At 38.7% G+C, this 14066-nt stretch overlaps 1 protein-coding gene across 4 annotated transcripts in view; it reads left to right on the top strand.

The window, feature by feature from the left end:
- The window catches only part of SMAD2 (SMAD family member 2), a 53130-nt gene that overhangs the window by 2500 nt on the left and 36564 nt on the right, over positions 1–14066 (top strand). For 2 of the 4 annotated variants that reach the window (XM_041120843.1, XM_041120845.1), the window contains exons 2-3: positions 1256–1300; positions 9314–9606. In XM_041120843.1, coding sequence (XP_040976777.1) covers positions 9371–9606 — 236 coding nt within the window. In that variant the 5' untranslated portion in view covers positions 1256–1300; positions 9314–9370. Of the gene's footprint in view, positions 1–1255; positions 1301–5811; positions 5831–9313; positions 9607–14066 lie in introns of those variants that run through there. The other 2 variants (XM_041120844.1, XM_030004743.2) reach the window with 2 other exon arrangements.

The following is a 14066-nucleotide window of genomic DNA, read 5'->3' as shown; positions in this document are numbered from 1 at the left end:
AGCAACTTTAAAAAACAAAACTTGTTTCCATCTGTCTAATCCCTTTCCCACAAAAGTACTGGGAGAACAGGCTTTGTAGTAGGTTCTGGATAACGATGAATCTAAGCTCTGCTTGAGACCGAAGAGAATTCCTAAGTTTTGTTTATATAAAGAACAGTACGCAAAGTTTTAATTATTATAAAAAGTATTCTAGAGTTTTCAAACGTATTCAACGCTGCCTTAATGATTGTGCATGTAAATGCCCTGTAATTGAAAGCATCCATTTATGGGCCTGACTTGCTAAGTGAGCTGTAAATTCTGCTTTTCAGATTGGATTTAATGACTTTTATCATAAAGCCACAAACTGGTTGTGAACTGTGCCGAGAGGCAAACAATACCTAAGCTTACTTTGCCAAAATATTTGTAATTGTTGATTTGTTAAACTGAATTGCTGCAGGTCATGCGATGGGATTAGTTTTTTGTAATAGAATGGAGAGTACAGGCAGCCCTGCGTTCAATACTCTCTGGGCTAGAAGAAATTGGCTACTGCGGAAAACCTTCCTAAACATTGCCCTCCCCTTCCAGTAGAGAAACTGTGTTACAAACAGTAAGGCCTCGTTCCAGATGACATTTTATTATGATTATGTGTGTTTGACAGCCACAGTGTGAACTAAGACCAAGAGGAGACTGCCAGAGAGCAGTTCCTGGGTCTCCTATCAGTTTAGTCTGGGGCTCAAGCTTGATTTAATTACACTGGAGCCATACGAGCTTAACATAAGACACTCTTCAGTGCAGGGTGAACTCTGCTTATCAAGGAGGTGGGGGGGCTGACCTGTTTGAAGAACACTTAGTTTAGGCCTGTATTGAAAGTGAACTTTCATTAACTAATTGTTAAATGCAATTGTTTGTGGTTTAACAAAGTGAAGAAGCTGCTAAGCTGTACAGATAAAAACTGAAACAGGTACCTAGGTACCTGATAATCCTGAGTATTCCTGTCAAATTTAGCCCAGGAGTATTTATTTTCTAAAATAATGAAACTGGCACTTGCCTGCTTCACATGGAAAATTTTAGTCAAAAGGAATGAGGTGAGAAGGGCTTGAACTGCTGTGGTTTGGAGTGCTCATTCAGTGCTTTTGTGGGGCCATTAAGGTCTTTTAAGGAGCAGTACTGTGAGGCTGTTCATAGTACTAAATAAGTGAAAGGAGTTTGCTGCTTTGCAGAGACAGGTGGATTGGCCGACTGCAGTTGTGGTAATTTTCCTCTTTTGTAATTCTAGGAGAGTTGCTAAAATACATCGGTCCTATTAGTAGTTTAATCAAAGGTCAGTAAAATTAACATCTCTTGTTCTTTCTCATGTCTCCAGTTGCATGCAATTTTAGTATACTATGAATGCATGTGTTACATACAGTGTGCTAATCTTCTAATAGCAATATAGCTTTTCATTACTACATTTCTCTGTAATTTGCAGCAGTCCGTAGTAATTGAAGAAAAATCCAGCTTCTGAAGCTTTCGTAACATCATGATCACGCTTATTTTAGCTTTGTGTATGAGAAATACGAGTTTTTTCGCATTTGATTCATAATCAAACTTCATGAAATGAGTGAGAGGAAAAAAGTCTACTTTCAAAGTAGGTAGGTAATTCTGTTTTCAATGAGCTGTATAAAGATGATACAGTTATGCAGAGTTTCAAGATGTGTTGCAATACTAGAGTAAAATAAACCTAAAAATTAATGTGTAAATTGATTCTGTATATAGGCATGTTACAAAATCCCCATTCTAAAGCTGACCCAGAGGAAGAATTTTCTTTGCTCCTGTCCCCCCAGATCACATGCAGTCCACCTTGAAGTTCACCGGCTCGTGTCAAAGCTGAACCAGGACCTTGGCTTTTTATGTCTCGAAGCTTTGGCCTGTGAGCTGGCCAGATGGAGCTGCAGGCCAGATGGAGCCCCTTGGGAGGGAGCTCTTTAGAACCACTCCCCACTGCTGGCCTAATTGGCTGAAAAGCTGAACTGGGGGGTGGATCTGAGGGCATTGCTCGGTAGAGCTGGATTCCCCTTCCTCCGGCTCGCCACCCCCACCTTCCCCAAAGCAAAAAAAACCCCAAACACCTAAAAACCAGTAAGGGACTACTTGAAGCTGTCCCACTCTGACCTGAATATGAGGAGAGAAGGATGGGTACCATCTCAGTTTCTCATGTTCTTCAGAAAAGTGTGTATGTGGCAGCACATTTGAGCTTCTCGAGTATGACAAAACCAGTTGTCTTTTAATATGCATTTGTAGGGGAAGAAGAAAGAATTAGCCCTTCTGGAATCCCAAACGGCATTTTTTTGAGGGGTTGTGGGTGCAACAAAAGTAGTGAAATGTCTTCTCTTGTCTGTTCCACTGAGTGCTTTAGCTAGAGTGTATTCTCTCTGAAAGGTGAAAGACTGGCTTTGATTTTAGTTCGAACTTCGTACAAAATTCAGGTTTCCTGCAAGTTGGGATCATTAACATTGGGGAGAACTTTCTCAGATTCCGCTGAGAATAAACTGTCTCCTTGTTTGGACTGACACAGCCTAAAGGATCCAGAAGAGGGTCATAAATTTGTTTTGCTTCTGTTCAATGCAAGATGAAATACTTGCTTTATTGTTTCTCTAAGTCTTAATGACTTTGGATTAATATAGGAGACATATGCAGTACTGCATAAGCTATGCCCTTTAAAACTTCAACTCTCAATATTGTTTAGCCTAACGTAAGGTCTTGATACCACCTTAAATAGACTGTGCTTCAATTAATGTTACCTTATCATGAAGCCAGTAATATCACAGGGGTACATGTGAAGGGAAAGGGTGGATATTCCCTCACCTTATGAAAGATCTGAAACGTTGTGCACTTGGTGAAATTGATAAAGAATCTTGTCCAAATTCCAGGATTAATGAAAAAAACATTGCCTTTTAAAAAATCACAAAAATGGGACTAAAATAGGGAGGAAATGAGCTTGTAGACTCTCTCTCAAATACCGCAAATTATTTTCCTCGATCTTCTTTCCTCAGGAGCTTAACTTCTGTCGTCTTTATTCCAGAAGAGCTCTCGCAAATGAAATTCCTCTAAGCCAGAATACTTCTAGTAAAACCAGGAGAGATCAGATTTCTTTATTTCACGTTTAAGATGAATAAGCAGACTGATATGAAATATGTTGCATAAGGCTTTAGAATAAATTAGCCAGAAATCACTTGATATTTTTGGTAGCACCAGTGTGTTTATAGTATGTTCCAGACACTCAGGAAAGGAAAATTTCCCTTGAAGATTTTAGTCTGCTAGCATGCTGCCCTTAAGGTTTTCTTCATCTTTTATGCTTAGTTATTGCTGGGATCATGAGCTTAATATTTAATACTTGTTCCAGAGAACCACAGTAGAATGGAATAATAGCAGACATGACTCAAACTGTGACTTTAAAAGTTGCCAACTATGACACTGTTTGACCAACTATAGAAACATGTGTGCATCAGGAAGCAGAGATATACTATGGGGGCAGAGATGAAACAAATACCACCAATGTTAGGCAATTTGTAAATCTTCCAGTATTAATCTCTTGGGAATAACAGCATGTGCTCCCTATGTTCAGCAATCTAAAGAAACACTTGTACCTCTCTGGGCAACAGTGAGTACTCCTTGAGTATTCAGAGCTGCAGTTTTAAGGCACAATCCAGAGAACATGGAAAGGGATAAAATAGTGGAAGTTTGCTGCTATGTATTGCACTGCTGCCTTGATACTAATAGCTCAACAGTAGTTGAGCTCAGAAGGGGGTTTTGAAAAATCTCCCTGCAGTTACAGAGTCCCAATATGTTGGTGTGTTGTAGTGGGAATAGTATAGAGGAAGGTAAAAGATCAGATTTGGGCTATGATGTTGGGCCTTGGTAGAAAAGAGTGAGCAAAGGGGAGATGGTGCAAAGAATAAGCAATGGCAAAGCACATTTAAGGTCCTTAAAAGCAAAGGCCATAAACTAGTACGCAGTTTTTGGAGATGGTTGGCTTAGACTACAAGGAAATCACAAAAACTATATCACAAGGAAGAAGGGATATTACATATTTAGCATGTATTGAATCTGCGGCCATTTTAGCAATGTGGAAATGTTTCTTGCAGTATTGGCAAAGGTTGTTTTCTGGGTGCATTTGGTGAAAAAGCTTTTTTTTTTTTTTTTTTTTTGGATGAAGAAAGTATACAAGGAAAAAGACTAGAGGAATGTTTTTAGCAAAAGGCTAGTGTCAACAGTGACAGTGTATGAGAAGATGATTTGTTAGGAACAATGATCAAAACTACTAATATTACTGTGTCACTTTGAATGCAAAAGTTGCAGGTGATGAATGGAAATGGGATTTGCTGGTCAAAAATGAGCTGCAACAGTGACTCCTAAACCCATTAGCATAAACATGGTGTTGGAGACTGTCTAGGTGGGTACAGTTAGAACCCAATGCAAATGTAGGGCTCCTCATTTTTATTTGAGCTCCTGCCAGATGTTCAGCAGTAGATAACTTGCTGTCTGCCTTCTATCTCCAGATTCCTCATGAGGTGTAGATTTATGTCTTTGTACTTTTAATTACAATGTTGAGAGCTTTAGGATAACATGACCAAAAAGATAAGTGAAAAGATAACCATAGACTGATACAATTTTTCTGTGGTCTTTAGATCAGTCCTTACACAATGTCTTCAAGTACTTGTAATTTAGTTGTAGTAGTAAAGCTCTCAGGCTTGGCATCTGTCCAGAGTAGCTTCCCAAACTGTATGAGCTGTGTTCAGATACTTTCTTTGTGACAAAAGGCTGATAGTCCTCTATTTGAGGGAGGGACGTGATTCAAATGTACAGAATTGTGAAGTTTGCGGACGAGATGAATACGAACAGTTCTTCAGCGAAGCTTGCAGTGGTAGAACAAGAGGCACTTACTGAAACTAGGAAGAGAATGAATTAAAATAGCTAAAAGTACTTCTTTAAACAGTGGGCAGTTAAATTCTGGTGCTGTCTGCCACAAGAGGTTGTGGAGGCAGATTGAAAAAGTGGTTAGATGAATTTGTGCACAACAGGTCCATAAATGGCTGCTAAAGGGAATAGGTAGGAATGTAGTTTTTAATTTCCTGCCATAACAGTTTAAGATGCTGGAGAATTATGAGGAGAATGAGCTAAATAAAACAACCAGGTTCATATGCTTTCCTTGAGTAGCATGTGCTTTTGCCACCTTTGGAGATGGAGCACTAAGCTAGATGCACCACTCCTCTGACCCAGTAGGGTGTTTCTTACTAATTTCTTTATTGCTGCTTTATCCTTGCATAATTTGCATTTATCCAAATCGCTCATAATTCAACCTAACCATGCCTTGCACTTTGCAGGGCCTCCACTATGCTTGGAGCAGAGTGCCACTTTTGCATAAATTAAGCTGGCTGAAGTATTCTCCTATGAGTACTCATCACAATCAGCTGAAGTATTAGGCTGAATGAAGTCCTGTCCTACTTGTGTCACATTCTCTCTGCTCAGCCTTTGAAAGATAGAGGGCCACTACCAGAATAACTTAGTGAAGTTCTTATTGATACTCCTGGCAAATCCCTGACATGGCAAAACAATAGCTAGAAGGAAGAAGTTTAAGCCTCCCAGACTCTTAGTCTGCAGCTGTGGTATATGTTGTGGTTTGGTTTTGTTTTTTTTTTTTTTAAATAGCTACTAAGCTGCAATAATCATTGTATTAAAGGGCTCTTTAAGCATGTTCCTTTGTGTTTTGTTTTGTTTGTTTGTTTTTTAAAAAAAAGCTTATTTTCACAGGGGTAGCTGATCAACCTGTGCTTTCTGACAGCTTCTACAGAAGCTGGATGAGCACACATCTGTAAGGGAACTGGTTAAAACTAAGTATAATATCTGGAAATTTCTGATTAGTTAGGTCTGAGCTTGCAGTCTTTTGGAAATGGGAAAAGGAAGATTTTTTTTTTTTTTTTTTTTTGCTTCTGAGTATGTCAAAGTAGTATGAGAATTCAAATATAAACTGAAATGTATGGGGTTTCTAAATTCTTTCCTGCTGCAAGACTTAAATCACTCAATGTGCATCTGAAGCAGAAAGACAATTCTTAGTTTAAAAAAAAAAAAAAAAGAGAGCACCAGAGAATACAGAAAATGCTATATAGATCAGTGTTATGTCTTAAGGGAGAGAATGCTGCAAAATTGGACACCTCATCACAAGGAGTATTGTAAAGCTGAAAAACTAGATAAAAGCATTGAGAATGTTTAGAGGGCCTGGAAGAATAGGCAATTTACCTTGGTGGTAAATGAGACCCTGCTGAAGTGTGTGTTTTATAAGGCTGACAATCAAAGGAGTATTCTGGGGCACTGAAAGGTGTCAAATTTGAAGTTAAAGAACAGGAAATACGTATATTATGTGTCAGTGAGCTCCATAAACGGGAGAAGAATTGGTGTGTGGATAAGCCATGATAGTGGTACTTGGTTGCCTGTATCTGTCAGCACTGAATTTAATGTTCAGATATTACACCATCAATTGCTAGTGTTTAAAATGTGATCTTGAAGCAAAATAGCTTTGGTTTCGTCTTTTTCAATTTCTTGCGTATGCCTCTGAAGCATCTAATGTTGGCCTTGCTCAAAAGTTGAAGTCTTTTTATAAAAGCTCAGAGGGACTGCAGTTCCCTGTTTCAGAAACCTAGTGTGTTTCTTTAAACAGCAGAGGCCATGCAAGCCTCCTGTTTCATCTCTGGAGCTACTCAGTGTACTGGATTAGGGGTCTAATGTGTTTCACTCCCAGGCCTGCAAACAGTTCCAAACATGTGGAAAAGGGAGTAAGGCTTCTTAATTTGGCTTTGCCACCAAAATAAATGATCTAAATTAAAGTACATGCCTGGGTTGTATTTCCAGCGATGCAGTCAATGCTAAAACTGCTGTTGAAGGCTGGGGCTGGAGTCCTCCATCCACACTCCTGTAACCTACCTGACAACAGGTAGAGTACTCACAGTACAGTGTGTGAGCTGGTGCAACTTGTTAACCTGAAAGAGAACCAACTCAGCAAAAACCCACTCTTGATCAGTTTTTACTTGGTTATCTAGCCGAGTCTTTGTGGAAAGGTATTAGCACTGGTGCTGAGGTGGTGGTGGTGCCACAGGAAAGAAAGGAAGGAGACCTGGGCTTCCCGTGGCAGGAGCTTGTTGCTCCCTATGCAACTGTACCCTGAGTGTCCTAGTCAGTGTTTAATTTGAAAATGTTGGATACTGAGTTTATTTTTCTTGTGTTTGCTGCAGCCAGGGCTCCAGTGCAATGCTTTTGCAGTCTGCAAAACCTGCAGTCTGAAACAGTGGACACAATTCTGTAATAATTCAACATTATTGAAAGAATAAAAGTTCTTTTCATATTAGTCTTGTGTGAAAATGAATGCTTTGATTTTTTACCAAGGCCTCTACTGACAGGACAAGGAGCAACAATTTTAGACTGTACGAGAGTAGATGTAGATTGGATATAAGGAAGAAGTTTTTTACAGTGAGGGTGGTGAGGCACTGGAACAGGTTGCTCAGAGAAGTTGTGGATGCCCCATCATTGGAAGTGTTGAAAGTCAGCCTGGATGGGGCTTTGAGCAACCTGATCTAGTGAAAGATGTCCCTGCCCATGGCAGAGGGGTTGGATTAGATGATTTTTAAAGGTCCTCTTCCAACCCAAACCATTCTGTGTTTCTGTGATTTAGGATAGATTATTTTGAATGACTTTCATAAAGTTACCAGTGTTAATCTTGAGTCCATTAATTGGAACCTCTGTCTCCTTGACCCCAGAAAACTACAATTCTTGCTTCAGTTGTAATCTTAGGTGCTCTCAGAAGCTGGTTTATGGAGGTATAATTTAGTTGAAACTGAAATGTCATTCCTACTGAATGTTCTGTTTTGTGGAAGCTGAAAAGTTATGATTTAAAGTTACCTGTAGAATATAATCTAGTGTTTGTTGACTTGTTGGTCCTCACTGAAACTGCAAAGACATGACAAGGCATAAATTAGCCATGAACACTGTAGTCTGAAGTATGCCAAATCAACCGTGCTGTTTTGTAGATGGGAAGTTTCAGTAAGATGAGGTTGGTATATTTTGGATAGAAGTGAAGAGTGTGCCTGTACAGGATGGAGAGGCATGTAAGCTGCCTTGAAAGCTCAAATTGAGTAGCCTGAAGGTAGTGTTAGCTCTTAGCTAAAACAAGGTGTTTTCAGCTAACTGAACTAACTTACACAGTTTGGAAATAAGGTAACTTTCTGGAGTTCAAATACCCATTTGTTGCCTGGAAATAAGGTTGGTTTTGACTTCAATGCCATACTTCTATCCATAGGACCATTATGTCCTCAAGCAATTTCTAACAGCTGTCTGCCTGAAATAATAAGGTTGACTTGGGGCTTATGTTTTAATACCTAAAACTAGCCTAATAGAAGCTGCAAAAGCAAGATTTTTTTTTTTTTTGAAACGGTTATCATTTCTCTTTTAAATTATTTGAAGTGCAAATTGCAGTGAATGCTAAACATAGCCCAAATTTTGGCAACCCTTCTAACTTTCTTTTTACATAAACATCCTGATCAGGTAGTTGATACTGAAGAAAGGCTATCAAAATTGAAAACAGACAGTTCTACTACTCCGGTGCTTGCAAACTAAGATTTTAAAAATCCTTTAATGAATTTGGAAGACTTGCCAGTTGAGAAGATTCATTATCTGTAGGCCATTGAACTCTAGATTGAAAGATGGGAATAAGCTTATTACCAAATTTATAAGTGAATTTGAAATCGGTGTCCCCAGAGGAACAAAAATTGGTAGTTATTTAAAATATGAGAAACAAAATGAGAAAAGACTTATGAAATGGCTGACTGTTGGAAGACTTCTGTCAAGCTGTAATGACTACATGACATTCCAAACACAATTTTGCTTGCTAAATTAATTTGGAGATGGGCAGAACGTGCATATATATGTGTATGCAATTTGTCAATCACTTGTGGAAAACTTTAATAAATGACTAAAACCAGCCAGCCTAGGTGCAAAGCTAGACTCAAGTTAACTTCTTTATTTTTCTGGAGTTGACTTTAGCTAGGAAAGACTCGAGGAAAAAATTAAGTGTCTAATCCAACAGTAACCTTAGTCTGTGCTAACTGTTGAAGAGTCTGGAGCAAACTTGCAGTTGAACTTTATTGATGAAGTACCTAACCATGATCCAGACTACTTCTGAACTATTATCTGACTCGTTTTGGTATGCAGCATCCTTATGGCATTTGGTAACAAAAGGTCCTAATCAAGGTGTTTGTTTCATGTGAAACCTCAGTGCTAATGTGTCTGTTTTGGTTTGTGTTTTTAGGGATCAGACGGGAGTCTCTAATTTATTGCTTGCTGAGTGTTCTGTCTGGTGAAAGTCATGTCATCCATATTGCCATTCACTCCACCAGTTGTGAAGAGACTTCTGGGGTGGAAAAAATCTGCTGGTGGCTCTGGAGGGGCTGGTGGCGGTGAGCAGAATGGTCAGGAGGAAAAGTGGTGTGAAAAAGCAGTGAAAAGCTTGGTCAAGAAGCTAAAGAAAACAGGACAGCTGGATGAACTTGAGAAGGCAATTACCACTCAGAATTGCAATACAAAATGTGTGACGATACCAAGGTAAGTGCTGTTGTGTTTGAAGTTGTTACAACCAGTTAAGAAATGACTCAATGGATGTTTAGGCTATCCTGCAAACAAATTACTAAAAAATCAGTTGCATGCTTTTGATTCTTTAAAAAATTGTTTAAAACCTATTTTGGTTTTATATAGTGCTTGCCTACAACTGAATCACATGCTTTTGTAAAGTCACAATTTCTAATAATAGCTTTACATTTCAATTTTCATTACTACGTAGATTCCAATTTGTATGTATTCTGGTGGTGCCTAGCACAGCTCTTAGTTTGTAGCACTGCCTTATGCTTTTATGTAATAACCCTGTCTATAATCGGAGGGGCATACTTGAATCTACACTTCCACTTTAAAAAAGGAAAAAAAAAAAAGACTAGTTTTTCCTTGGTCAACACTTCAGTCATCTAATTATTTTCAATTGTATATGGTAGTTTCATTTAAGTTGTACAAGCTGCGTCCATTCTCCCTTTTGAAGGGAAATTTTGTCTTTGGAGGCAGGTTGTCTGAAGACCAGTTTATTTACTGCATTTACTATTTGTTATTGGTTAATGAAAGTGCTTTTTATTAAATAACTTGAGTATTTCTAGAACTGCTCTTCTGCTCCTGATACGTATATACATTTAGGTGAACAACTTACATTCTACCCCTTTGACTTTCTCAACTTAATTCATAGCAACTGCTGTGCAAGAGGCAAGGGTTACGTTTGTAAGTATAATGCAGTGTGCTCTCAATTCGTGGTGTACAGAGTTCCCACTAAGGTGCATGTGTAAGCTCATTATGTGAGACATAAGTATCCAATCACTTTCACAAGGTGTGTTTTTCTGTGGAAAAAGTTAGAGGATCTGGTGGCACAGGACTATTCTGGGCGCTTAGCCCCTTGACACTTAAACTAATTTCTAGGGAAGAGAAACTGCATCTGGTTTACGACCTTAATTTCTGTATTTGCGCATTAATCCCAGCTACTTTTAAACTTTGTATTAATCATAGAGCAGACTAGATGGTATCAGCAATGATTTCCATATATCAATTGTGTATCTGATAATGGTTTTGGCATTTTCTTTTAGATTTGACACAGCTTTCCTGGAAAAATCATGAGTATGCTCTGAACGAATGCCTACTTTAATTCTGTTCTCTCTTTTTTTCTATTCCACCTTTTGTTTCTAATGCTGCCCTCTGCTTGTATTTTCTTCCCTAGAGCAGTCCCAAAATTCTCTGGGTTTCCCTTCTGCTTTCTTCCTTTCGCCACCTGGAAAACAATCAGAAATAAAATATTAGAGCTTTTTTGTCTTAGTGTGTATCAGTAGACTAAGATTGGAACCCGTAGGGATATATATTTCTTGACTTGACATGAGATGACTGTATGTATTTAGCAAGTCTTTACCATGATGAAGGCTAAATGCTTAATTGGAAGGCATTTCATATGACAGAAGTTAATATGTCATACAGAGATTCACTTGATATAAAGTGTGTATCTAACTTTTAGAGCTCTTTTAAAGCTCTTAGACGACTTAGAGCTCTCCTGGCGGGGTACTGGGGCAGTAAATATTTCTACTTCAGAAGAGTAGTTGTCTAATTTTAATTTTGAAGATGATGTTAGAAGTTACAAACAGTATACTAATACACAATTTTTTTCCTAGTCTACTTTGAGTATGTCCTCCTGCTTTCATGACCTTTTGTGTTAAAGTAGACATAGTAAATAATTCTTTAAAACAGAATACGAAGCTCTTTTACTCTGTATAGCCTCCATGGTGTGACCAGCAGTTCTTGCTGCTCTGTGACATAACTGTTCTCATCTATCCTCCAGTTAGCTGTAAAAGACTGGACGTATGTTTTACTTGACTACCTTAGGAGTAAGCCGTTAGCTAGAGAGCTCTTCAAGTGATGTAGGCTATTATACAAGGTTTAATTTTAAACTAAGAAATGGCTTTGGTATTAAGGGGCGAGATGATATCAGGGTTGCCAGCAGCGCTGTACAGAATTCTTGAGTTTCATAGTTGGCTTTTGGACTGTTGATATTATTTCACTTTGACAGTAGTAGTCTGGGTTCCCAAGAAAGAACAAATGTCAACTCAGTACTGTAATGACTTCTGGCGATTTCTTGTTCTTGGATTTAGTAAGTTAATGAAACTGCTGCTTGAGACCCACTTTAATGAATGTCTTGAAGATCTGCAGATCAGCAGGGATAAATAATAAAATGCTGAATTTGAAAGTTTTTTTTCTTCCTAGTCAGCAGGAAGTTTGAGGTGCTGAGATGCAGTTCTGATGTGACAGCTGGGCTAACTTTCCAAATGTTGTTCTGCTTGGGGAGGGTTTTCGTGTTTGGTTTTGTGTGTGTAGTTTTTTTTAACTAGCTTTAGATTTACTTACTAACACTGTTCAACTCAGTGTAGTTATTGACAAGTGTTGTGGGATGCTTCTGCTTGCTACTGTTGCATTATTCCCTCAACAGAAGTTTTAGTTGTGGTTTCACAAGTTTCTGGTCCCCTTGGAGATTTCCAGAGAGCTTGATACAGTACTTAATTGTGGGAACATATTTAGCTAACAGTCACAAGAGCATTCCAGACGCCTTTAGAAGGCCTTGAACAGAATAAACAAGACGACAAAAATAAGAAAGATATCAATTAGAAGAACACAGGTGCGCATTCCACGATAAAGGGAACTTGGCACAAAGAACCTCAATTTGACAGTTTATCTTGACCAATTAGACTGAGACAAGTTTCGCATGTTTTAGTATAACCAATTATGTCTTATGTTTATGCGTGTGTACAGTGTTGATATAACCAATCATTAAGTGTAACTAGGCGCGTGGCCAGTGCGTGAATAATGTGTGTAACCAATAGTAAAACAGCTAAACGCGTGTACGGATGTAACCAATGTATAAAATGATGTCTGATGCTCTTGTAAAGGGTCTTCAACTATGATCATATTGATCTGTCGTTGAGTCCATGATTATGCTCCCGCACTTAACTCCAGTATAGTTTTTCATCATTGAAACCTGAAGCAACTAAACACCTACAAGCTTTTCTCAAAACTGAGAGCAGCTTGGACAACAGTTGAATTAAATTGCCTCTTCAGAAATCTGCATATGCTTACGGTATGTTATTGATAATCCTGGTGTGATTAGGATTGTTCTGTTTCAGCGCTGTTTGTCAAGGTGACTACATACTAAGTGAGGCTGATACTGTGTGTACTATGCAAAAGCTGCTCATGTGGTAATTAACGCAACTTCTTACCCAGACTAATAGAGGTTCTGAGAAAGCAGAAGCAAACAGATGGAGTGGGTGTTGGCATCGCGCAGCAGGGGTGCTTAGCTCTTCATAAGTGGGTCAGTAATCTAGAGCAGAGGCTAAATAAGTACAGAGGTCCTTTTGACACTAGCCCTTTAAGTAATTTGTAGTTATCTTGCTGAATCCTCCGAGCAAGCCAGTGGGATTCTAATCGTATAATCCCTGTGTATCCTGAAACTAAATGTTGGCATGTGAGTTCACTTTTCTAAAATATGTAGTGAATTTGGTAGAATTTAGGATCCGTCTTTATGCTCTCCCTTGCAGTTTTGACTCAAATGGAGCACAAGAAGCAGTCAGTGAAGAAACAGAGCGTGAGCATCCATTTATATAAGTCATCTTCTAATGGAACAGTTTCTTCCTTGTTAGCATGGATTGTTCTGTTGAAATAAATACTTTGTAACTAGTGATAGCTAAAATCCAAGCCTATAACAAACCAAACCATGCCATGTAGTGAATAGTCAACTAGCGTATTCATAGTCTATCTTCATTATTTAAAAAGCTGTTTCAGTACTGAGAGTACAGAGTATTGGAATCCAAAGTAGGGAAACACAAATCACTAGTTTCAGTGTCCCAGTATTTTGGTGTGATCAGCTGTGTGGTTTTTCTGTCTTAAAAAGAGTATAGATATGCTTCATGCTTTCTTTTTGCTTCTTTTAAATAAGACTTGCCAAAATGCAGTTGCTTTTGTAAAATGCCTGATATAACTGGTAACAGTTTAGTTGGGGCAGGTTTGGGATAATGTTGACCTGGGTTGCCTGTATTTTTAAAATTTAAAAAAAAGCTGGGGGAGGGGAAGCATTGAGTTTAGGACTCCTTTGTGATGTCTTATGTTCCTCTAGAGTACACATACCTGAAAACTAATGCAGAACTGACTGTGTCCATCCTGAGCTGTAACTGGGTACATCCATATCACATGTTGAATTCTGCTTCCATGCCAACATTTGGGTAATGTGACAACTGTAATAGGGTCTTATCTTGCTTGAAGGATAAGTAGTAATGGAGATCACCTGCCTCTATGGAGTAGTCCCCAGGTACAACTGTAGTCCTCATTTGTTGCATGTCGTAACCCATTCACTCTTCCCCAGAAGATTCCATCTTGTGCTGTGCTTTTGCTTACCCGTTGTTGAACCCACAGAGCACTGCTGTATCTCATCTTCTTGGTGG

This window comes from Aquila chrysaetos, chromosome Z (assembly GCF_900496995.4).
Source record: "Aquila chrysaetos chrysaetos chromosome Z, bAquChr1.4, whole genome shotgun sequence".
Taxonomy (NCBI): Eukaryota; Metazoa; Chordata; class Aves; order Accipitriformes; family Accipitridae; genus Aquila; species Aquila chrysaetos.
This window is presented reverse-complemented; position numbering and strand designations above follow the sequence as displayed.